Source organism: Branchiostoma belcheri, unplaced genomic scaffold, assembly GCF_001625305.1.
Source record: "Branchiostoma belcheri isolate BF01 breed outbred unplaced genomic scaffold, Haploidv18h27 scaffold16, whole genome shotgun sequence".
In the NCBI taxonomy this organism is placed as follows: Eukaryota; Metazoa; Chordata; class Leptocardii; order Amphioxiformes; family Branchiostomatidae; genus Branchiostoma; species Branchiostoma belcheri.
This window is the reverse complement of record NW_017803046.1, coordinates 2761919-2786309: the sequence shown is the minus strand read 5'-3', so window position 1 is coordinate 2786309 and position 24391 is coordinate 2761919. Positions and strand designations below refer to the sequence as shown.

General features: G+C 41.3%; 2 protein-coding genes across 3 annotated transcripts in view; both read right to left on the bottom strand.

The window, feature by feature from the left end:
• The window catches only part of LOC109466174, a 17267-nt gene extending 1973 nt beyond the window's left edge, over nucleotides 1-15294 (bottom strand). Inside the window, exons 1-13 of the mRNA XM_019763837.1 lie at nucleotides 15219-15294; nucleotides 13386-13957; nucleotides 11785-11849; nucleotides 7206-7349; nucleotides 6729-6811; nucleotides 6414-6543; nucleotides 5970-6089; nucleotides 5465-5553; nucleotides 2232-2311; nucleotides 2072-2137; nucleotides 1827-1881; nucleotides 1493-1594; nucleotides 262-344 (exon numbers count right to left, since the gene is read on the bottom strand). Of these exons, the coding sequence (XP_019619396.1) occupies nucleotides 262-344; nucleotides 1493-1594; nucleotides 1827-1881; nucleotides 2072-2137; nucleotides 2232-2311; nucleotides 5465-5553; nucleotides 5970-6089; nucleotides 6414-6543; nucleotides 6729-6811; nucleotides 7206-7349; nucleotides 11785-11849; nucleotides 13386-13957 (1589 nt within the window). The 5' untranslated portion in view covers nucleotides 15219-15294. The remainder of the gene's footprint in view (nucleotides 1-261; nucleotides 345-1492; nucleotides 1595-1826; nucleotides 1882-2071; nucleotides 2138-2231; nucleotides 2312-5464; nucleotides 5554-5969; nucleotides 6090-6413; nucleotides 6544-6728; nucleotides 6812-7205; nucleotides 7350-11784; nucleotides 11850-13385; nucleotides 13958-15218) is intronic.
• Nucleotides 15295-15973: 679 nt separating this feature from the next.
• LOC109465946 (L-gulono-1,4-lactone dehydrogenase-like) lies at nucleotides 15974-23274 on the bottom strand. 2 transcript variants are annotated; one of them, XM_019763434.1, is made up of 12 exons: nucleotides 23128-23274; nucleotides 21000-21140; nucleotides 20456-20623; nucleotides 20139-20362; nucleotides 19578-19757; nucleotides 19218-19440; nucleotides 19067-19081; nucleotides 18699-18841; nucleotides 18113-18267; nucleotides 17774-17987; nucleotides 17330-17511; nucleotides 15974-16944 (listed from the first exon to the last, which is right to left on the bottom strand). In XM_019763434.1, the coding sequence occupies exons 2-12, from the start codon at nucleotides 21124-21126 to the stop codon at nucleotides 16686-16688; spliced, it is 1890 nt and encodes a 629-aa protein (XP_019618993.1). In that variant the 5' UTR covers nucleotides 21127-21140; nucleotides 23128-23274; the 3' UTR covers nucleotides 15974-16685. The 2 variants fall into 2 exon arrangements, with proteins under 2 accessions (XP_019618993.1, XP_019618994.1); XM_019763435.1 differs by lacking the exon at nucleotides 19067-19081.
• Between the last annotated feature and the right edge of the window lie 1117 nt (nucleotides 23275-24391).

Sequence of the window (24391 nt, the reverse complement as noted above, 5' to 3'; positions counted from 1 at the left end):
TTTGTCATTCGGAAGTGTTTACCCGGAGCCTCTTCTGGTCGCACTTTTTAAACAACTGTATGTGATTTGTGTATTTGTACTTGTTGTTGTATTGTCCCTGTTTTTATATGGGCCTCTGGCCTGAGGCAAAGAATAAATAAATATACACTTGATGCGATGTACACTTTCACTTTGTGGACATGCTCCTTGTGAAGTATATTACACCAAGGATATTCTTAACAAAACAAGAGAGTCTAATGTAACTTCATAAGAAACTCTTACTTTGGATACATGTACGGTATCCCGTCGATGACTGGATGTTTACCGTCCGTCTCCACAAAGTACCGCAGCCAGGGAGCCTTTACCTACAACAACATTAGCGGAAAATTGTCACAATATAGGTAACAAACACGAGAATAGTTAAGGTGGCACACCCCAGTTTATTTGGCGTTTCTATTCGAAGCTGCACACCCTCAAATCTAGCGACGGTCTCTGCGGTGGAATAATTCAGAAGGAGAATAAATGTATATGGGACGAAAGGATATCTCTTCAACTACAAGACCAGCTGAGCTTGGTTTCTTCAACCTTTTTAAATTTGGTAAAAACAACGAAAAAAAAAACATTATTTTCACTCCAAAATTAATAAACATAATTGCGAATTTTCGCGTAGGATAATCCCATAGAAAAAAATTCCGGCAGAAGTGACTGATGCTGGCAGAAAGACACAAAACCTTGACAATACCCGAGTAAATTATCAAGAAAATTCTAGTAATGAAATTTTTAATCCGTCCACGGCGCGAGGGTTGCAAATCCACTCCTAGGAAGGCGCAAAGCGAAATCTAGGTCAAACGGGCGGATTACACTTGGCGCGCAAGGATACCCAGAAGTAAGGTTCGGAACCAAAAGACATTTTCACCCCAAAATCACCATTTCTTACACTCTTCAGCCATGTCAATGTATAATCATATTTCGTGGAAGTTTATGAAAAATGTCACCACAAACTTGGACCCTCAAAACCCTTTCGTCACTTTTTTACCAGGGACTACCACGGACCCCGGTCGGCTATCAGGGAGGGCTACGAGTGGGGGCAATGATCAGGGAGGGCTACGAGTGGGGGCAATGATCAGGGAGGGCTACGAGTGGGGGCAAGATCAGGGAGGGCTACGAGTGGGGGCAAGATCAGAGTGGGCTACGTCGGGGAAGATCAGGGAGGGCTACATGTACGATTGGGGTGCGGGTAACTGGGAGGGCTACAAGTAGGGTGTGGGGCCTTGGCTGATTTTATGGGTATCACCCATAATATAAAGGACTTATGTGTTGGGATTTGTTCCTGCAGTTTTAAATACCCAAAGGTTGAAATACTGATTGAAATTTGCTTATGTGATACAGTACTAGTATGTGTCAACATCATAAAGATTGCCTTATTCAGAATATTTCCAGTTGCTGTTCTGAATTGGCATTGAACGCCTTTAACAGTTAAGAATCAAAACTTGCAGAACAACCCAGTACAGACCCTCATGACCTGGCCCCTGCTCGCTGAAACGGCCTCGTCACCCGCCAACTTTGTTGCACCAACTCCGCTGCAGTTCACAACTACATCGTAATGTGGCGCCAACTGCGAGAGACGTCCAGATAACCTCGTATAAGATTTATAACGCACGCATATTCATGGCACCAACAAAATCAACAAATCACTTTCTGTGTATAGTGTATTTCTATGTATTAATTTTACTTTATGTATTAGATTTTAGGGAGGCGTTATGTTTATGTTTATGTCTATTCTTTGCGTGAAAATGAATAAAAAAATCAACAAATCAAATGAGGTACGTGTAGTTCGTTGTCCATACCTGTTCCAATGTGTTAACTCTTCTCTGCACAAAGCAGACTCCTCTCTGAGTCAATCTGTGGGACAAAACCGTAACATCCTAGCTAGGCTTGTTACTGTAACTTTATTTTCTTTCGAATGACATCTCTACTGAATACTATTTATCATGATTCTTTCCCAACGACACAGGAATTAATTTTGTGGTTTATTTTCTGTGTCTAGACTGATCAACGGCTGAGTCATAACGAACGTCTCCCAGTCTCTCACCTTTTCTTTGCCCATGGCAGAAAGTCTCTTGGCTGACAGATAAAAGCAGTGTAGAACCACCCTTGCCTATAAAACAGTATGTCATCGCAAGTAATAAAAAAAGTAAACGAAAGAACAATTCAAAAATATAGACATAAAGCAGTTATCTAACCCCACATACTTGTAACCAGGGAAGAGGTTTGTAAGTTCCCACTGAGTGACATGCCGGAAACCGACGACAATGTCCTTCCAGGCCGGGTCCTGTGGGGGCGAAAAAAATGACTCAGAGAATAATTTTGAGGCCTTTAATAAACGTGTTAGATTTACAGTTTTACATTTCTTTTTAGACAACAGGGCGGGGTGCCCAAGAATTCACACGAATTTTACTAAATAATACATAATTCGTCTGGCACCCCTGGAAAAGGACGTTTAAGGTTAACACGTCGAACGGCAAATGAATATTTGGAACTTCGTTATTTGTCTAATTGTCTGTCCCTTTTAAAATTTGTTCACCTACCGGCACGGGGTCCATGTGAACGATGTACCCCGGCTGTAGAAAGATGCCGGCTTCGTGGGCGTAGCTAGTCCGGAGTGCCGATGTCAGGAAATCAAAGGAATCCTGTAGCCGTTTGCTGGTGAAATACGTAATAAAAACTGGGAAAGGATTTTCAAAAAGGTTGAAATTCCATCCTTATTCTATACAGTTAAAACCTTATATAGGACAGATGCACTTTAGAACTATACGAAAGTTTGTAATAAACTGATTCTAAGGCGAGTTTTGTAACACTAACAGCCTAGTGAACTGCGCTACAAACTTTTACTTGGTTAGTCGTTTTGCTTGGTTCTTCGTCTGGTGGTCACGGTGGCACAATGAACTTTACGCCATACTCTGATGTTCTTGGAGCTTACTAGTACCTAAAGATTTCTTAGCCTGGTTACCAGATAGACCTATTATAGCTCCCGAGTCCTACATCCTCTCCGCAAATAGAGAGAGGATGTAGGACTCGGGGGCTATAATAGGTCTAGTAACCAGGCTTAAAATTTCCTTGGTTGGAAATTGTGCGAACGCCACTCACAGTTCTGCATCACTCATGTGCTCCTGTGAGGGCGGTTTCCACAGACCCCCCGCGCCGTAACTCGTGTTCTCCGGACAAAACTTCTCAGAGATGACTGTCAGGTCCAGCTGCCCATGCGCAGACGCACACTGCTCCATGACGTGGAGGGCAGAGGTCATACCCACAATGCCTGCTCCCACGACGGCGACTTTCATTGTTTTCTATAATCACGTAAACAAATTAACGTTAAGAAAAACGGTGACCAATGCCTTTCTTCATTTTCTTTCCCTACCTGCGGTACAACACTGAGAGAAAGAAAAACTCTTACATATCATATTCACTTAGCAACTGAAGTCGAACGTGTTCATAATATTCGTGTCCATAATAGTAATTGGGACCAAGGTTGTATGACCCCATGTTACTCAGTACTAAATTTCTGACCTTCAATGGTGGCAACAGAAATGAAATACCTTTAGACTGGGATTAGGAAAATGGGTGCCAATAGTGGTTGTTTCCCCTGACTCAAGTCTAGACAAACCTTGGCTTAGAACGGACCTGTAGTCAAAGGGCAAGAGTCCACTTGCCATATCAGTAATAGATGTTTAACCACACTTGATTTTGATGTTGATTACTAGTATATGACACTGAAGTCTGAAGACAACATTGACGTACGCTTACCTGACGTTCTACTGTTCAGTCGTTGCCTTTCTAATCGTAAACAACAGTTCGATCCACTGGCCACAGCTGAATGTACATGGGTGCAATAGTCTAGTTGCAAATAACTTGGGTTCAGGAGTTCAACCTGTCAGACACAGGGACACGCCCCCTATCACTGTACAAACACAACATGCAGCCCTATGTATACATACCGCGATGACTGCACACTGTATCCGATGCCTTTTGATAGGTTATGGTAGGGGGGTAACCCTTTATTTCGATAAGCGTTTGATGTGCATGATCTGGTGGCATTTTATGTACAAGAAATGTCCGCCCCAGGCGAATCACGCCCATACTGGTCCATCCGCTATTGGGGGCTAGTCTGAACAATCCCCGGGGACTGGGTGTAGGTTGTCAACACACCTGTCACCTACTGTTTAACTATATGTTGTCACGCCAACCCTAGCGCACTGTGTACGAGTTTCCAAATGAAAAACAGACTTATAAAGGACTTATTTTTTTTACTACGGAGTGCTTTGCTCGTCTTGCACCTGTTGTTTCATGTCAATATTGTTATAATTACCTTTCTACTTGCGGTGTCCATTAACTATCAACTTGCCTGTCCAGGATGTAGAAAAGAAGTTCCTAGTTTGTTTCTGTGTTCTCCTCTGGGTATAGCTGGCTAATGGTGTCCAGTCCATCGTGGTTGGAGCGGGTTTTCTTCGGGGCTGAAGCTCTTCCCCGCCCGCCCGCCCGCCCGCCTGACCTCGGTTCCCAGGTAGGTTTTGCACGACAGGAGTTTGATTAGCACCACCACGATTCCCTAAGAAGCGAGTGTGGGAGCCCCGGCATACAAGTAGGATGGTACCCAGGCTATCCGCATGTACAATGCAATTGGATTCACATTTAATGTGTATACTGAACAAAACAAGCAAAATTTGACTCAGACCACTTTATTTTATTAATAGCATGTGAATCTGACGCGATAGTAGAATCTCATAAGGCAAAATCTTGCACAACATAGAAACTTGCGATATGTACAGGCAAATGGTCTTAGAAAAGTATTCTGACATGTAAAAATTAATCTCTTTATCAACATTTCTAAAACTGGGAGATTTACACTATATTCATAATCAGGTCTAAAATGTGTACACTTTTGTCATTCTTTACACTCAATAATACAATTGAATGTACAATAATGCACCATTTCCATAGCATCATATGGTATACACTTCACCATTTAAATGAAATTAAACAAAACTGAATAAACACTGTTTAAATGGACAGATAAACAACACTGTAAACATACCACATATTACTATTATCAGAAATAAAAAATAGAAGGATCCTGTGTGTGTGTGAAAATACTGTTGAAATTATTCTCTTCAGCAAAAATGCTCAATGCAATTCCTTAAAATACATGATTGTTGAGCAAATTTTTCATTGGAACTTAAAAACAAAAATCTGCATCATCTTAGGATCCTTCTGGTTTGTCTCTCTTGTGATCAACAGTCCATGGTATGTTGGACTGTTACTGACAATGTTGTATACATGTAGGCTCACTGTCAGTCTATTTGCTACATCTGACTGTTACAGATGGCAATATAGCCTTGATATCTGGATGTTACAAAGTTGTATGGTAACAAAACCTAATATCCGACTGTTACAATGTAGCGTGTGGTCCCAGCTCGTGCCTCTTGACTCCCCTGATGCCGATCATAGTGAATGCAGGATTGTGGGGTTTGGTCCAGCCAGTACTGGGGCTGTAGGCACCTGGGCCTGGGGTATCAGCTGGAGTAGAGACAAAAAACAGCTCTTAACATCATTTCAGCACACAGGGACAATGTAAATGATGTATGACTAGTTATTGAGACTTCCTTTGTATTATTTTACACTGTTGAACTGTTAAACTCCCACTGGATATCTCTCAGAAGTTCTACAAGGTATTCCAATAAACTACTACATGTAGTATGGTGATTCTTTGACTCTTACTAAAATAGAAATTACTCAATTCCAACAAGAAATGATGTCAATGCTATTGTGAATTTTATCACTTGTGTCCATATTTGTTTTGTTATCATTAAAGTGGTGCCTTGTTCCCCCAACGACCAGGAAAAAGTCAAGGTATGAGGTATGTAGGTATAGTGGTAAAGAGAAGTATATCTAAGTTTGAGGTTCCATCAGTTGTAAGGTATGTCCAGACTTACATTTCTTTTCCCACAGTGTTCCCCTGCGAGGTGTAGCGGAGAAAGCGGGTGCCTTGGGTAACACGACCACCTTTGCTGAACTGATGTTGTACTCATTGGGGGAGGGTTCAAAATCCGATCCTGAAGTAACAACAGTCTTTATTGGAATGTTCTGTCATACTAATGACAAATACTAAATACACCACATGTTTTTATTTTTTTTTAATTTTACTGGAATAATCTGAAATATTTCTAACAAAAGATAACTTAAAAGAGATTGGCATACTTCTAATGAAATGAGACAAAATGTTTATAACAAATGATGAAGCAGTATCCATTCTCAAGTATTTGGTTCAGCACAGATAATTTTTCTCTTTATTCTACATTTGTTTCATTTCTCATTAAGCTCATAGACAAAGATATATTACATATCTTTTATTCAGTAATTATCAGCAATGTCATTACCTTTTTTACTGAGTAGAAACTCCCTGCGTGCTCCTAGTGAGAACTGTGGGTATGTGGGGAGATGTACTTGTCTCTTGCCTACCAGAGCTAGTTTCTCATGTTTGCCTGGATAATGCACAGGAGTTGGCCACTGAAAAATACAACATATCCATATAAAGTTGCTAAAAATGCTTTTAATTATTGCCAAGCAATCAAATTGGAAATAAAGTATTAAAAAGTAGAATGTGACTCGTTGTTATCTGACTCTTCAATTGCAATTTAGTACCTAAGGCGTAGTAATATGAGAAAAATTTTGTAGTATATCTTGTGTCTCACCGTCTTTTCAAAGTTTGTTTTCTTGGTGAAGCCAGATTCTGACTGCATCCAGGGTGTGGCCCAGGCTGTCCTACCACCTCCATCTGTACATGGAAAGGAAGGGTAAACAATTAACAATTAAAGGGGAAGGTAGGCTCTTGAATACTTAGTACAATGTGACAAAATATTAGGTCTGAGATAAGAGGATGGCCATCCATGGCAGAAATCACTTGGACTTTTGAAGCAATTAGAAATGATGTTGAAGAAATCACTTTGCATTGGTTTCAATTTTAATCCATTCTTGGAAATGTTCAATTTTAATCCATTCTTGGAAATGTTCCTAGAAGATGAAATGTTTTCAATATACATGATATAAGCTATATTGTTAACTACATGTGTATTGCCAAACAGTTTGGGAATATTCCCTGTCCTTGGTGCTGAAATGCACAATTAACAACAACTACAACAGATAGATAAGAAATTACTGTGTTTACTCACTTCTGGGTGGAGATTTTCTACCAAAGGTGAAGGAAGGTGCGTTGGTCTCATATAGAGGTTTGTTCCTGGGCCTGTAACTGGTCGGGCCGGGCCCATCCATGTCCACCTGTAGGGGGGGCCTGCTCTCCATTGCTTTGTCCCATGCTAAATGAATGATTAGTGGAGGAAAAATAAACAACAATAGGCAAAATAAACAAATGAAGTTGATCTTGTCAACATATAGGTCTCAGTTAGAAACATACCAACAGATAGCAATATTTGTAATCAAAATATGTGTTCAAAGTTACATGGCATCATTCTTTGTATGAATCTTTATGGATCAAGCAAGTTGCACTTGAATCAAAGAATTTGTTGAGCACATTACTGCTAATTTTGCCTTTAGAAACCCTGTATTATGCCTGTAGTGTTCTAGTGGTCTCAGTGTAACATGAACACCACTTCATGAACAATGGGCCTTGGTGAAACAGCTGGGATGGAATGTACCACTCTACAAAAGCGGGTAATTACAGCTTCTAAAGTTTCTCTAACAAAATAATCACAAGACTTCAAAACAACAATCTCATGCCTAGTTCTACGCCAACGTTCAATGCCAATCAACACAAAGAAGAGAATCTTTCAGTGCCGTAATTTGCTTCTTTTGTACACGTCTCTGATCGCCTGTGATAAAGATGTAACCTAAGTCTTGTGTCACCCTCCTCGGTTCATAGCCACATAATAGAGAACTAGTACCAGATATGTCCAACTGGTGTTCTGCCGTAGACTACTACATTTCCCCTTTTCTCTTCATGATCAGCCCATGGCAACCTGTACATATGTCAGCCAGTGGGCTTAGAGATACGATTGGCCACATTGTGTAGAAAGTCTACCAAAGCCAGCATAAAGGAACTCAAAGCTCCAGTATTAAGACAGCTGCACACACAGATCAATGGCAAGAAACAACACCTAACTCAAGGGGCCTGAAACATGGCAAACATTTTTCATTCCCTTACAGCTTGCAAGTCCGAGAGAAATCAGGACTATTGTAAGACTTGGTAATACAACTTCAAGTTCTACAAAGGGTTAGAGCTGTCAGGGCAATTGGGTTGAGTTGTTGGAACATAGGAGTGTTACCAGCTAATGTTTAGGCAGAATTTAACAGGAAAGGGCAAAGCACACCTTCCTAGATTATTTGCATGCTAAGAGCAAACTGACGTCTACCAAATTTCTGCAATGTAAGTAAGTCTTTTTTTGTTATGAAATTTAGAAAAAGAAGACTTCAATCATTGGTTGTTGTGAGAAGAGTTTAACTTGATATACGATTGCTGCCCATTTTGTCGAAATGACCAGACAACAAAAGATAGTAGTAGCATAGCATATTCTTGCAGAATCCGCATTCTCTTTTTAGCGAACGCCCACGAAAGCCCACCAATTGTCGCACCAATCTTAAAATTTTTGGTGTGGTCATGTCCAGAGTGTGCTCGCGGGTGTCCATGCCAAGTTTGAAGCGAATCCATCGAGCCGAACTTAAATAAATCGAAATTTACTGGTTTTTTTCTCTTCTTCGGGCGAACGCCCACTTTACTTCCGGGTTCGCTGCGAACGCCCACTACTCTTGGCAAAATTTCGGCCCTCGCGCAACGCCGGCAAAATCCACCACCACAAATATGTTCCTATATGCCTCCCCCTGCATATCTGACAAGTTTCCGTGCTTTACGAGCTTTTAAAGTACCCATTTTTTGACAAAATATGCGCTGCGACGAGCTCGCCGCCTCCGCGTATACATACGTTCCACCTGGTCACGTGACTTGCGGGCGGGGACTGTTCGCTAATTTCATTAACATTACTCATTACATTACACAGTAAGTCAGACTTACCACAATACTTATTGTCCCGGTCCTTGATACCCTGAAGTGAAAATTCCGTATGACTCAAAATTCAAATCTTCTTTCACAAAACACATAACATGACTGTTTCCTTCCCAATCTAAAAATGATTGGGAAGGAAATGGAAAACTATGGAAGTAATGGAATATTGTTGTAATAGCCTGTTCAGGCTGGACTTTGATTTGGGAATGAATGAATCGTTCAATGAATCTGTCTGAGGAAAAGAGGTAAATGCACATTTCTCACAAAGTCCTTTTTTTTTAAGGGAGACGGAGCACGATGGTTCTACAGGAAGTGCATGTCGCACGAAGATTGACAAGTACGTATTCTGTAACTTATGCACTTATGTATTTGTGTGCAACATATTTTCTGGAAACATTCAATGTCTGCTGGCATATGAAAGGACATTCATCTCACAAGCGACTCTTTTTTTTATGGGAGAAGCACACAGAACAGTGGAACCACTAACAACAAGTATGTACATGTATGTTGTAACTGTCCTGAAATAAAGATCCCCTATGTGCACTTATGTATTATTGAAGTTTTGTGCAAAATATTTGTTCTAGAAACATTCCATGTTTGTTGGCATATGGAAGGACCTTTATCTCAGAAGTGACTATTTTTTTTAAGGGAGACTGAGACAGAGAAGCAGAGTGGAACTGAAAGTTCCAGCAGTGTGGAACCGGTAGTACACAACAAGTATGTACTATTATGTTGTAACTGTCCAAAAATAAAGATTCCCAATTTGCACTTAGTTACTTATAAACTTGAACATGTATGTGACGTATTTCTTCAGGCAACATTCCATTATTGTTGGCATATGAAAGTACATGTTCCTTGGTTGGATGAGTGCCTTAGTGTTGAAATTTATTAGTAAATGTACATGTTTCATATGTATCGTTGATAATTTTTTTGTGTTAACTCCAGACAAAGTCAACCAACTACAACTGGTCAAGTGTCGAAAAACAAGATGTAAGTTAAAACAGGAAACCTCTCAATTACGCTTTTTTATCAATTTCATTTTGGGGCCTAAGGACATGAAATTTGGTATGGAGGTACAGTGGACAAATACCCCCAGGCATTTTTTTTTTAATTTTGTTGTTCTGCTGAACTATAGACACGCAACGTTATGCAAAAAAATTCTTACATAATATGACGCACACACATGTATACCAGAGGGTATATATATATATATATATATATGGAATATATAAATTATTATGCAACAAGCGGTTACATTGTTGTCCACACCGCCGGCGACTGGAAGGTGCGTGCTGCAGGTAACCTGATACAGTTGTATGAAATCCCTGGTTTGAGAAGTGTATCAATTGTGCAACACTATGTCTGTGATATCGCAGCTTATTTATAATAATAACCGTGGTGAAAATTATGCAGGAAAGGAAATCATTTATGTTTGATATTACAAAGACGACATTCTGCCCTTTTGTGCGGTAGATTGCGTTTTTCTGCAACCCTTCCTCCCTCCCGCTGATCATGAAATTAGCGAACAGTCCCCACCCGCAAGTCACGTGACCAGGTGGAACGTATACGCGGAGGCGGCGAGCTCGTCGCAGCGCATATTTTGTCAAAAAATGGGTACTTTAAAAGCTCGTAAAGCACGGAAACTTGTCAGAAATGCAGGGGGAGGCATATAGGAACATATTTGTGGTGGTGGATTTTGCCGGCGTTGCGCGAGGGCCGAAATTTTGCCAAGAGTAGTGGGCGTTCGCAGCGAACCCGGAAGTAAAGTGGGCGTTCGCCAAGAAGAGAAAAAAAACAGTAAATTTCGATTTATTTAAGTTCGGCTCGATGGATTCGCTTCAAACTTGGCATGGACACCCGCGAGCACACTCTGGACATGACCACACCAAAAATTTTAAGATTGGTGCGACAATTGGTGGGCTTTCGTGGGCGTTCGCTAAAAAGAGAAACCCTGCAGAATCATCCTATAACACACTGAGATTGTCTCGAATACTCACATGATAGACTGGAAATGGAGTCAGATCTAGACACTCTTCGATTATGGCTGACTTTAAATCGAAAACCTGACATGGAGCATCGTCCTCTGTATACCCCAACACGGCGAGTGTGTTGCTAAGTTCGACCAATGCTGACAGCACGTCCTTGACATGCATGTACGCTTCGGCGGAATTATGTTCTATACTAAAGAATGCTGGATATGGATGTTGCCGACGGACTAAACCAATCTTGCACGAGGGGTGTTGTCTATAAGTCTTACCCTTGTCCATTTTTTTTGGTTCAAATAGGCCAGCTTAGATTTGCCCATGACATCACCACAATCTTATTTTTTAAGATCATAAAAAGTCAACCATGTAAATCTACAGTACAACTGTACAATTTTTTCTTCTAAATACTAAAAAAGGGAACTTTTGAGTTTGTTGAAATTGGCTACTTAACAACAGGTGCGCAGGCATGGTTGACTCCAAAGAAAAAAGCCTTTTTCATTGGGCAGCTGACAATGACATAGTAGGGGTCAGGTACTGTGAACTGTGGGACATTGTAAAGACCAGCTCCTATGGGCAACTGAACAAAAGCCACCCTGTAACAATATCAGCCTTTCACCTGTGTGTTTCTCCTTGTTTACTTTTGCTATGGAGTTGCACATATCTTGGATTTCTCTATGTGTGTGGCATATTAGTTATGATATTTGAGACTACAGACTAAAGATAATGTAAATGAAATCGAGAGATACTTACAAATAGTTTTGTTGATGTTTTGTTCTTCAAAGTAGTTGTTCATTCCCATACGTGTTGGCTGTGATCTGTAAAAAATTTTTTTTAAAATAGTTGTAGACCTAAATCTTCAACTGTATATTTCAGGGCATAACCCAAAAGTTGCATGTTCACAAAAACAGTTTTAAAGTCAGCAATTTCTACAATGTCATTAAGAACTCTATAGTTCATTACGACCTACCGGTATTCTATGCTTTAAATTCTAGTTGACAGTTGATGCAATCTTCTGACTTTGTTTTCAATATTCACTTAATTAAAGTTGCATCAAATATTGGTCTATGTATGTGACAACAAGTTATTTGGATTGAAATGTTTTAGGGACTAAAATTGAGACTTGTCTAACACAGTCATATGCAATGGTGTACAAGACTGACTTCTTCCATGCCAATCTAATGAGAAGGCAACATCATAAATTTTCATATTAAAAGATGATTCAATATGTTTTCATGATTTTATGACCAGTAATAATATTTTCTTTTCAAAAGATAGCCGAGCCATTTAAGTTTTTTGAGTAACTACACAGTCATATTTTCAGACCTAGTATGTAACATGGTTGTTTCCCTTAGAAAGTGATGAAATTTCACCCAACCGATCGTGTGACAATAGCTTGCAACATCTAAAGCTGTTTTCCATTGGCAACTATAATGTACCATTGTTAATGGCTGTAAAACTTTGGACACACCAACACTACTGTGAAGGAAACACGGGTAAGACAACTGAAACCAAAGACACTTTTCATTGTTTGAATTCGGTAACGCAAAACAACTTGCGTACACTTGGATACCCAAGATGTCTACTGCGTACATGCATTTTGTAAACAAAGCATGTCTGAGGGTACTTATAGCACATGCACACTACTAGTTTTGGTCAATGAACACTGGTATACTGTAGCAGTCAACTCTTAAAATAAGGTTGACCTTTGAAATCCTAAAGTCATAAATATAAAACTAGAGTTTAAGATTGGACATACCCTTAATTGATAAACCAATAATGTCCACTACAATTACAAGTACAATTAATTACCAACATCTTACAGTAAATGACTTTGGCATCTAAAGATAAGATACATATATTATGTAGGTCACACTGACTTGTCTTAGCAACAACCTGTTTGCAGTGCAATTCAAGCACTTGACAAACGGCATTATTTGTCAACTGGCATGCTTACCAACAATAATTAATCGTGTTTGCTTGGTGGATTAGTCAAAGTAATTAATTGATAACGTTGAGTTGTAACCAGGTTAGGACTGAATGGATGGTTGAATGTGCTTTGGGTGTTGCTATGTTTCTTGTGGTCACACAACCAGTTCTCTTAACTTTAAATGGAACTTTTCTGATAAGAAATATAAGATTCTTTTACTTTTACTTATTTGGACATTGATGCTGTCAAAGCCATTGAGGGAACACTTCTTTCTGGTAATTGTAATAATTATCATTTAGCAACAGTTACAGTTCAAAGCACCTTACAGGTGTAACAGGCCAGAATATTCCACAGCCAGAATGTCCCCAGGTCTGTTCTGGCCAGTGGTATAGTTTGGCCTGTTACACTGGTAACTAACATTTACCTTGCTCTGGAGAGTCCTATTGTGGACATCCTCATGACTTGTGCAGGAAAACTTCTAGTAGAAAACCTGGTTCCACTTCTGGTTATGAGTGCGTTCAGGGCCCTCAGATCTGCACTATGGGTGGGTAGGTAGTCAATACGGGCTTTCGCCGGGGTTAGAGGGTGTGCCGTCTGTGTCGCCGCTCTTCCGCGCGGTGTTCCCTCGTTACTACGCGTAACCGTGGGCAGCCTGACGGTAACATTCGTGGCGTTTGCCGTTCCGAGCGTCGCTCTGTCCGTGGCGTGGTCGGTGTCAGTTCGTCTCCTCCCCTCCCATTGATCCGCCACTGCTCTCGAATCCTCCTCCTCCTCTCTTCTGTCCTTCGCGGCGACGTTTTGTTCCGTCAGGGCGGGAACATTGTCCGTGATCTCCTCACTCCGGTTACTCATGGAGCCTGAGCTGGAGAAGGCCTCCACTACAATGTTGGACGGTTTGGAGGCTGGCTCCCCAGGGGTGGTGTCGTCAGCCCCACCCCCTTCCCCAGGAGGCTGGGGAGGGGGCTGGTTGTCTTGAGCAGCAATAGCAGTAGACATCTGGCTGACAAAGAAATATTATAAGGTCACGTGGTCACAAAATTAGGCAATATTTACATCTCTTTACATGGATATAAGCAATATTGTAGTGTAATAAAATTCCAGTAACTAGTATAAAATAATGATACTGCATTATCATATTTTGATAAAGTGTGTAGCAATCCCACTCCAGAACAACAAGTACTAACTATAAATATAAAGTATTAAGTATAAGTATAAAGTATAAGGCTTAATGCCCTAGCATAAGAAACAAATCACTTCCTGCCACAATATTTCACCTTTCATATTTCAAGCCACTTCAATATAATGAAACTGACAGATAACATTACAGTATAAAGTGAATAAGGCCTCAAAACTTTGCAGTGCCATTTTAGAATCCCCCTTTTAAATAGGAGGATTACCATAGATTATGAGTGGTCCACCTACCTTTTCACAATGTACTCCCCTGTGGTTTGAAATGATTAACACTCCCCCTCCCCCAGCACTTTTATTTCTTGCTGTTTATCTTGTTTTTTAGAGCAGTTCAATGCATAAAAGGGTATTTTATACTACCAGGGAGACTTAACAGATCGAACATTCTAGCTATTAGCTCGAAAATGTCCTGTTTAAATAAGCTCAGTGGTAGCTGTAATGAATGGATAAATAAGTAAACACTCAAGCACAACAGTAAACTGAAGTACATTGCTGTGAAAACAAAAACACCAGGCCCTGGTGTTGTTGATTTTTTCTTCTTCAGATTTTTGCATTTCGTACTGTACAGTTTCCTCCTTGCCTGGGCACAAGTAAGATTAAGTACGTTAATCGCCCACTACATTGTCCACTCGAACTATCCAGTATTTACACTATATGTGTTGTTGCTTTTAGTCGTCATCGCGAAGTTTACACTGCGTATGAACCAAGTCTTAAAACACCGGCTGCGCTACAAATGCTGCAAAATTTTACATGAAATAATTCATGTCTGAATACCATACCAGACACACACTATGATTTCCCCAAGGGTTGGGTTTCTACAATAGGCTTAAGAAGTTTTCAAACAAAAGACTTGACAACGTGTGAATGGCGGCTTACCGGGAGTACCTGTTAAACGCAAACACACCTGCCGCTAGTCAACACCTGTTCTGTGGCGCACCTAGCCACTTCTTACCGGCACTTGTCTAAGATTTTTGATTGTAAGAATGAATTTTAAGGAATCTGTGTCTGAAAGTTATATAATGTCGTCTTCTCGTCGAATTAGACACCAAAGACAACCTAGGAAACTCACCTGGACGGATTTGCAGTGATTCACGTTTTTACGCCATCTTGTGTGTTGCTAGTGAAGCCAGGTAGTTAGGGGCGGGGCTAACTTGATTGATTGACAGGTTGTCAAACGAGGTCGTTGTTCCATTTTCTGAAAAGCGGCCCGGTGTTTGGATTTTTTTAGCACTTTATGAAAAGATCAGGATGGTATCCTGTTCCCTTTCTCCATTTTTATGAAATTAATATAGGAAAACGTATGTCGCTGTGGAGCAAGAAGTCAGCTTTGTTTTAGTTACCCAGCATGCCTCATTTGACGGGTCACGTCACATTTGAAAAGGCGCGACATTTGATCCGTAACGCTTCTGTTGAGTGATTGCCAAAACTCTGTTACACAGTTTCAGTAGTCTTTGTTTTTCAGCCTCGACTTTTATTTTATAATGATTGTGAGTGTGGGGTGTCAATCAATTCTACATTGGATGTACAACAATGTTCAAAGTGCATGCATAGACACACATTTCATTTATTTGTTAGTTCCTCCGTTTGTTTGCTACTTGGTCATCTAGTGCATAAAGATATCATTTCATGACAAAGATTAATTATAAAATCAAACGCAACAAGCTACACAAGAAGGTGACAATTTTATTGATTTTAATCGATAAAACCTCTTGAATTAGAGTTTGAATAGAACTGATATTCTAATATTTAGCAGCGTTGTAAAACAGCAAATTCATAGCTATAAGCAGCAGTGTCTTACGTTCGTTGACAATACGGGGTCTCTTATCTTGCGCCTTGACTAATCATAACGACCTAAGCTTGACATTGTGTTGTGTTGGCTATTACTCCCATATCATTACACCTAGGTTGCTCAACTATTGACTAGATTTTTACAACCTTGAACCGTGATACAATCTTATTCATCTACATGATACAGATACAGATGTGATGAAGCAAAATATTTCATGCTGCAAAGCTCGTGAACTCATCACGTAACGTTGTGTCCCTACTGCTCTTATTCACTGACTTTTAAAGCAGGGATCAAATAATGCTGTGTTTGAAAATATTTACCTAGATACTAGCAGTATTCCTAATACTAACTTAGTGGGTATCCTAGTGTATGTGCTACCAGTCTGCTACCACACAAACTAACATGGCTGTGCTACGTTTCATAAATTTAACTTTGAACGCTAAAAAATCAAATGATTCACACACTTTTCCTTTAACAGTACATGGATTTTTGTTTGCCTCTTTTTTTTAGCATTTGTTTAAAAAAGTGATTAATACAAACAGTAGTACTTGTGTATGTGTACACATATGTCAACAGTTGCGATGCAAGGTGGTGGGCAATGCAACGGGAATATTAGAACTTTTGAACCCTACGTAAAGACAAATATGTGGCGTAGCTTTCATGTAAGCCATCACAAAATCTCGGGTGATTTCACCCCGACAATAATTTGTTGCCCGTCCCTGTACGGTTTGTGTGAACGAGCCCCTACTACTGGAATGTTTTCATGTTGGGCCTGCCCCTCTGACTGCCTTGCCGGCTGGAGCGGCTGGAGCGGCTGGACTGTCTGCCGAAGCTCCGGCTCGGCTGTCTGGTGATGGCGGGGCTGCCGTCTGTCTTGTAGATGACGTAACCGCCCACCTTCCTCCGCCACGTCATGTGACCTGACCTCTCCGGAAAGCGCGCCATTTCCTCGTGACTGTCCTCGAACCCACACCTGGCAGTGAACTGGTTGTCAAACGTGTGGTCACTGAAACGAAAAAAGTACACATTGTGGTAAAGTTTTTCTGCCTCTTACAGCAATGACAGGGTAAATAAACAGGGGCATAAGGTCTACAAGGTACAATAAACAGGTGAAACATATTAGATACTAGAAAGGGAGCGTTAACCTTCACATGATCTACCCTAACCAACTAGTGCTGTTTATTCCCATTCAAAACCATTCATATATATGGATACCCCCCCCGCAACTCAGTCCTACAACTTGTAACATATTGCAACCCAACACCATAGGGTGTCTGCTACTGTACCAGTTACCATGGTGACAAACGTCTGGTCCAGATCATGAACCTTATGTGTTTGGAGAAGAAGAAATGTTTTGCTTCTGCAAATGTAAGACAAAAACATATTGATACCTGTTGAAGACCGTGTAGACCTCCTTCCAGTGCTCCAGGCCGGGGTAGAGGTCGTGGATCCGCCGCGCGTCGAACCAGCGGTTCTTGGCCCAGTGCGCCCGTGCCTGGTACCGCTCGTACAACATGTCCTCCAGCGCGCGGTGGAACTCCTCTACTCCGTACGAACCAGGGAAGTACGGGAGCTGGGGCGGGAGAAATGGTACATGAGGATGGATAGGTGAATTTACAGACAAGTTTCTTCATCAGTGGGTCAAAGTTTGCTTGGAAGTCTGCATCGTCCCCCGTCTATGTTTTAAGAATATTGAAGAGCAGAAGGACTGGCAGAACTCAAGTTAAGTTTCTTGATGTATCTCGTTTTAAATAGGTTTTCATGCTTATCCATGCTATACCCCAACTTGAATCTTTTTCTTTTGTACAACATGTACTAAAAAAACACTTTCTCACCTCTATGTGTGCATACCGCTCACACTCGCTGCCGTCCGGCCGGTACTTGTTGGCCAGGCTGAGGTAGGCGTCATCAGACTTGGTCAGGCGGCAGACCAGCGGCATCAGGTTGAAGTAGTTGTGCTTCCTCCCATAATCCACTGCCATTTCGATGACGTCACCAAGAGCAGCCTCCAGGTCCTCCAGGGCGACCGACCATTCCGAAGACACCACGCTGGAAATGGAAGAGTTTTCTCAGTAAGTTTGGTGCTAGAGCAATAATACAATAAAATTGCAATACCTTACCAAGAAAATTCTCACCGGAAACCGCGTGCATCTATCAACAGTTTGGATACTTACTGAGCGGTCCCCTTGTTGTACTGCAGCACCTTGTACCAGGTGTTAACGTAATGTCCCTTGTGAATGGACATCTTCATGCAGTTGTCTATCCAGCCGGGGATGGAGCTGGGCTCGCGCATGACGTAACTCGAATAACAGCTCGCACAGCAGTCCGTCTGGTGGTACAAAAACATCCATTTCAGAACAAAAATATCCATTTCAGAACAAAACATTAATTTCAGAACAAAAACATCCATTTCAGAACAAAAGCATCCGTTTCACGTAAGGCCATAGAATTTCGTTATTTTCCCACATATGGAGCTCTAGGCTTTGTCAAAGAATGTCTCTTTGGTAGAGTTTCTTAAACGCATACATAGATTCTATCTATGTATCATGCTTGCCCTTGATGATATCTGCCCCGTCCGTTCTCTAATAAAAAGATTTGGTCATTTTAAGCGGCCAAAGTAACGCAGCAGGCAAGGATACTGTACTGACGGGATGGCAATTTCAGCACCAAGGACAGGTACATTCTAGGGAGTTGGTGTAAGCCAATGAGCATCAAAAATGACGTGTAGAGCTCTGATTGGCCCAAACGATGATGACGTACCTTACACCCCTCACAGGCAGTACACCCCCTGCACCCCTCACAGCAGCAGCACGCGCATGCGTCCCGACACGGGGGTCTGGCCAGGTAGTCGTTCTCTGTGGCTTTCCTTCCTCTGACGTACACGACTCGGACATGTTCCACTCCTGTACCAATAAGACAGACATGTTCCGAGCTTAACACATTGTGTTGGATGTACGTTTGCTTACTACGGAGACGCTTAAATCTGAAAATGAGTTTACATCTTATTGCATTTAATACTATATACATGTAACTATAGAAGCACAATACACAAGAAAATACACACAAAAAACATACAATTTGTATATCATTAAAATCCATGCATTTATATGAATCTTTTGCCAACTCACCAGGTCCCAACCATCCTTAGTAAGCAGATTGAGAGGGATAAAAAGAAAATGTTATGAAGAAACAAACGCAGAACGCGTTATCAATTGCAATATTACGATATGATAAAGAAAGTAGAGTCTAGAAAGTATTATTAGCAAGTCAGAAACTCACCTTCACGTGAACAACATTTCTTCGGAAATGGGTTCACAAAGAAGGAGAAGAATTCGTTGGACCCGATGTAGTTGCTGTCGAAGTTCCTGGGGATCCTGAAATCTAGTGAGTCCCCAGATGCAGGCCACGTGAAAGTCGTTAGGCGGCGTTCTTCCATGATCTCGAACAGGGGCACGCACTTGAACGTGACCGAATAGATGATCCCCAAACAGCCAAGACCGACCTGTAGACTCAAAACGTTAATGTTAGAACATTGTGCACACTTTATATTACTGATCATGAACACAGTTGTTGAGCAGAAGAATTCCAGCAAGATAATTTTGTTTAAAACAACGACACATATTTTTCGGCGATCCCTACCTGTGCAGCTCTGAAGGCCTGTTTACTGATGATCTCCAGGGGACCGTCTCCAAACTGCGCCCTAGCGACCAGGGCACGGACGTGCTCCAGAGGCATGTCGGTCTCTATGGCCGTGGGCTCCCGTATGATGACCTGGATCCCGCCGGCGATGATCATGTGCAGACTTACTATGGAGTTGGACTGGGAAGAAACAAAGAGCATGTTTTCTATTTCCCAAAACACCAGGAAAAACTGAAACAGATGAAAATCTGTAAATCTGGTCTAGTGTTACCAATAGGCGTTCGTTTATTTCAATTTTGGTGTTTTTTCATGATACTCAACTGATCATCTGTACTGTTCTTTTCTGGAGTCGGTCTTTAAAATCTAGGTAAAAACTATCACATCTCTACAAAGTTAGGACTTTGACAGCTAACCTATGAAATACCTTCTACACAGTACAGTAGCATAGAGTGTGTGCTGCCTGTACTTTTTCATAACCGTTTCAAAATACATATATATGTATAGCATTTCTGCTTCGTTTGTACTTGGGTGACATTCTGATACTTGGTGATAAAGACTTACAATGCTCTGCAGGTTGAACCCTGACCCGTGTGATGACGTACTGACGGCCCCGCCCACCGTCTGGCCCATGAAGCTGTCCATTCCCGGAAGCGCCAACTTGAACTTGATGTCGATTTCACGGACAAATTCCCGGACAACCTTCCCGGCTTGCACCTCGACCAGGTAGTACTTTTCGAAGTATTTTTGTGGCTGCTTGGTGATGACACGAGTAAGGCCGGACATGTCTATAATGATAGATAAAACAGTTTTAAGGGTTTATGTTGAACATTGCATTGTCTTAAATAATTAGTATGAAACGCTAATACCTCTTGCCTTACCTATCAATATGTCCCTGGTACTTGTCATCTTGGACCAGGAGTACCCGACACCCACTGCGCGGACCCGCAGGTTGTTGAGGCCGGCATGGTGCACTACTGACGCGATCTGCCAGGTGGCGTCCAGGCCGTCCTTACAACGGTTCTTGAACGACGTGTCCAACTTCATACCTGGGATTCAGTACAAGTGAAATAATCAATCAATCAATCAGTCAGTCACACACATACTCACAGACATACGCACACACAGACACAGGCACACCACAAACACACGAACACACGCACATACACACATACACACAAACAGTACACACACACACATACATACACAAAGACACACACAGACACACTGAGACACACACAAATACAAACACACACACACACACACACACACACACACACACACACACACACACACACACACACACACACACACACACAGGGAGAGGAGATAGAGAGAGATACACATAATATAAACAATTGTTGTTAGGAATTTCACAAACTAGAGCCCACAATACATATCCCGTCCATTTTAACTCCAACATACCTGGTAGCGGGTCCTTCATCATCCTGCCCCTGACGGGAGTGAAGTACGCCACCAGAGGCTCCACCTCCTCCGTCCCGTCATAGTTCCTGAACACCCGCCGGTGGGAGGACCCGCTGGCGTTCCCCATCCTCACGTCTGGATCTAGAATACCGAGTATCAAAGATGTACTTTGCAACGCAATTATTATATGTAAAATTAGCAGTTAGGAATTGAGAACTTGAATAGACGATGCAAGTTTTCACCATCGAAGAAAAGGTTCTTGCTGATAATGACCTTTTCAAGATACATAAACATTGTACTTACAAAGTAAGTATCTAGTAGGTAATAAACAGGGCTTTCGAGCAGCATAATGTAAACGTATACCACAGGCTTAGTGTTTCGGTAGCACAGTACCATGATCTAAACACATTACACAGTACAGTATGGAAATCTAAGCATCTCAGAATGTACATACTACAACTCCCCACCAAGACTAGTCTAGCCTTAATCTCTGTCAGCCTTGACTCGTCGGGTGTTGAATTGTTGACCATGTGCCTATTTGACCATGTGCCTATTTTTCCTCTATATTTTCACCTGCACAAAACTTCACCTACCGTACACAAAACTATCAATTTCAGACACCATACATTCGTGTCTATATCTCTAGAACAATGGTCACGTTCAAAGTCATACGAATATATCCTGCACATATCTAACTTTATAGAATTTCACGCCCTTGATGCTATGACATAATATTTTCATAATGTAGATCAAGATATATATATCTTGTACACGTACCTATAGTAGATTGGTGCAGGTAAACTTACGTGGATAAAAGAAGAGATAGTTTTCGGCTGGTGTTGTTCGTATAGGACTATACACACAGGGACAATGGCCAGTGAAAGTTGTAATTGTTAGCGTCCCCCGCTGGTGATTTGCATAATACCTGCCCGCGGCTACATACCTTTTGTGCCCTGTGAAATTAAGGCCGTCACTAGTTCACAATTTGTCTCATGATAAGCTACGAGATAATTGTGACGGAACAATGTCGTTTGACTTTTAGCAAAAATAATCAAGACAGACTTATAATTTTGTTTCTCCATAATATAATAGTATTATACATTTGGAAACAATCAAGCAGTCTTAACTGGAAGTGTAGATCTTTAAGAATAGATTTTTGTCACTGTGAACAACATACTTGTCGTGGCCTAACTAGACTGTCTGGGTGGTGCCTAGATACCCGTCGGGTGAATGTGTTCTGTCTTTGTTTGCGAACGAGAAGCGTCCTGACATGTGGGACACAGGCGTCGGGGCATACAGACATTGATATGATCCACAGATTGTCTATATATGTTCTTACGTATCAAAGCAGCTTTGGTTATATATCCCATTTATTTAGTACAGCTGTAAAATTTTGTCTTTAAAAAACGTGCTAACTACTTTTACAGCATGGGATAGCTATAGGTATAAAATTCTATCCCAATATACCACCAAAACATTTCTATATGGTTCTCTATGTGGTAAATTAATGGGATAGCACCCCTGTTGTCCCGATAATTACCAGAAAGAGATTCAGAAATTCTCTATATGGTAAGATTAGTTATAGGCAACGAGCGCTCAATACAACCTACCAATAAGCCTATCATTAGAAATAAATTATAGGCCGCACTTCCGTTGTCATTGGACTACAATACGACGACTTAATGTCAATTGGGCAAAAATGTGTCAAATAATCCTTCTCCAACCTACACAGAATATTGTCCGAGCTGTTATAATCTGTAGTCCTACAACTGACCACCTGTTTTGTTGTTGTTGTTGCCCAAATCAAGGTCAACACAACAGCTGTCAGCTAACGCCCATACATTCTGATATTTCCACGTTTTGTACAAAAGCCAGAGAAAACGTGCCATTCTGTAAGTCCTCTTGGTCTATAGAAATCAACTATAATTCCAGTTTCCTGTGAGCAACCGGCAGAGAGGCGTGACGAGGCAATGAATTCGAACTACACATTTGGGACGCCATTGAACAAATGTATATAAAGCTTAATATTATATCTATCAATATGGGGGCGTCACATTGATAGGACTCCTAAATACATGCACTAGAACTAAGACAGATGAAGTAAAATGAAGTTTTAAATCGTCCCTACCTGTGGGGGAGTGTTCTACACGGCTCACCTGGCTGACGTGGGGAGGTAAGAACTGGTCGGACCAGGTGTTGAGTCGGATCACCTTTATCTACCTACCTGGCCGGGTTCACGTGGATGATAACAACTCTGTCACTGTCAGAGGTCACCTTCACCCCGTGACAACATCGGGGAAACGTTACAGTCTAACCTTAACGTTTTAGGAAATGTTGTATAATGGAAAGTGCTGTGTCAAATGTGACAACTGTGTTCTTTACATTTTATTGAGTAGCCACACGTAATAAGAACGACAACTAAGGTGTGTGTGTGTTACTGTGGCCCTGAATAAAATAGGGGATTTTTGTAATATAGACATACTCTCAATATGCAATATATCATAATTGTCGTCGGCAAAGTAGGTAATTATTATGTGTCAATTCATCGTACACGCACTCCTGAGTTATAAGAAAGATTGCAAAGCCACGCGTATTCACAAACATTCGTCATTACAAAGAAATAGATTTGGACAGTTTATCAGAAATAGCTGAACGCTGCATCTATAGATAGAACAAGTGCAGTGACACTGATATAAACCCCCAGCCGAACCTCTGGCCGGGATACTGAATAATACATGTCCGAGGCGCTATTTTATGTGTCATCTTTCTGTGGCGCGGAGGGAGTGGCAAGGTCGCCCGAACCCGTGAGAACAGCAGGGCGGGTCATTAGTCAGGCGGGACGCGTTCTTCTACACATGATTCATCTCTGGTGACGTCGAAGACGAGTAAAAGAGTCGCCGGTCTTGCAGTCCCATCTATGGACGTAGGGGGCGCTGTGTTTAAGTAGGCCGGAGAGTGCTCTTCTGTAAATCGTTCCGCTAGCGCCCTCAAGTTTATACGCCACTGTACGGCTGCCTCACCAAATAGCAATACATAAGAGTATATATGCAAACCGACATTTGATAGACCAATCGAGTCAACCCATAACAGCAAAAATGGAAAAGAATGGCATATAACGTTACATGTAAGTGTAATCCACTCGATCACTCTGCCATATTTTCGTGACAGGATACCGGTCTTACGAAAGAGTTCCATGTCGATCATACCTTAAAACATTTTTATGACAAAGGAATGAAGCGATGACATTACCGAACACTAGACGTCTAACCACGATTTAAGCTACCCAAAGGCATACTGCACAGCTACAAGCTTTTATCATTGAAGTCCTAGAGATTCACTGATCATAACCCAATGTTTTCTTTTTTCTATTCCAACATTTATCACAATACATG

Excerpts from the sequence above, each read along its gene's own strand:
- LOC109465946 (XM_019763434.1), bottom strand. The coding sequence starts at position 21,126 with ATGGGGAACGCCAGCGGGTCCTCCCACCGGCGGGTGTTCAGGAACTAT. Across the intron at positions 20,624-20,999 it reads GATGAAGGACCCGCTACCAG|GTATGAAGTTGGACACGTCG; the intron begins GTATGTTGGAGT and ends ACTGAATCCCAG. Across the intron at positions 16,945-17,329 it reads GTCTACACGGTCTTCAACAG|TGACCACACGTTTGACAACC; the intron begins GTATCAATATGT and ends TTTTCGTTTCAG.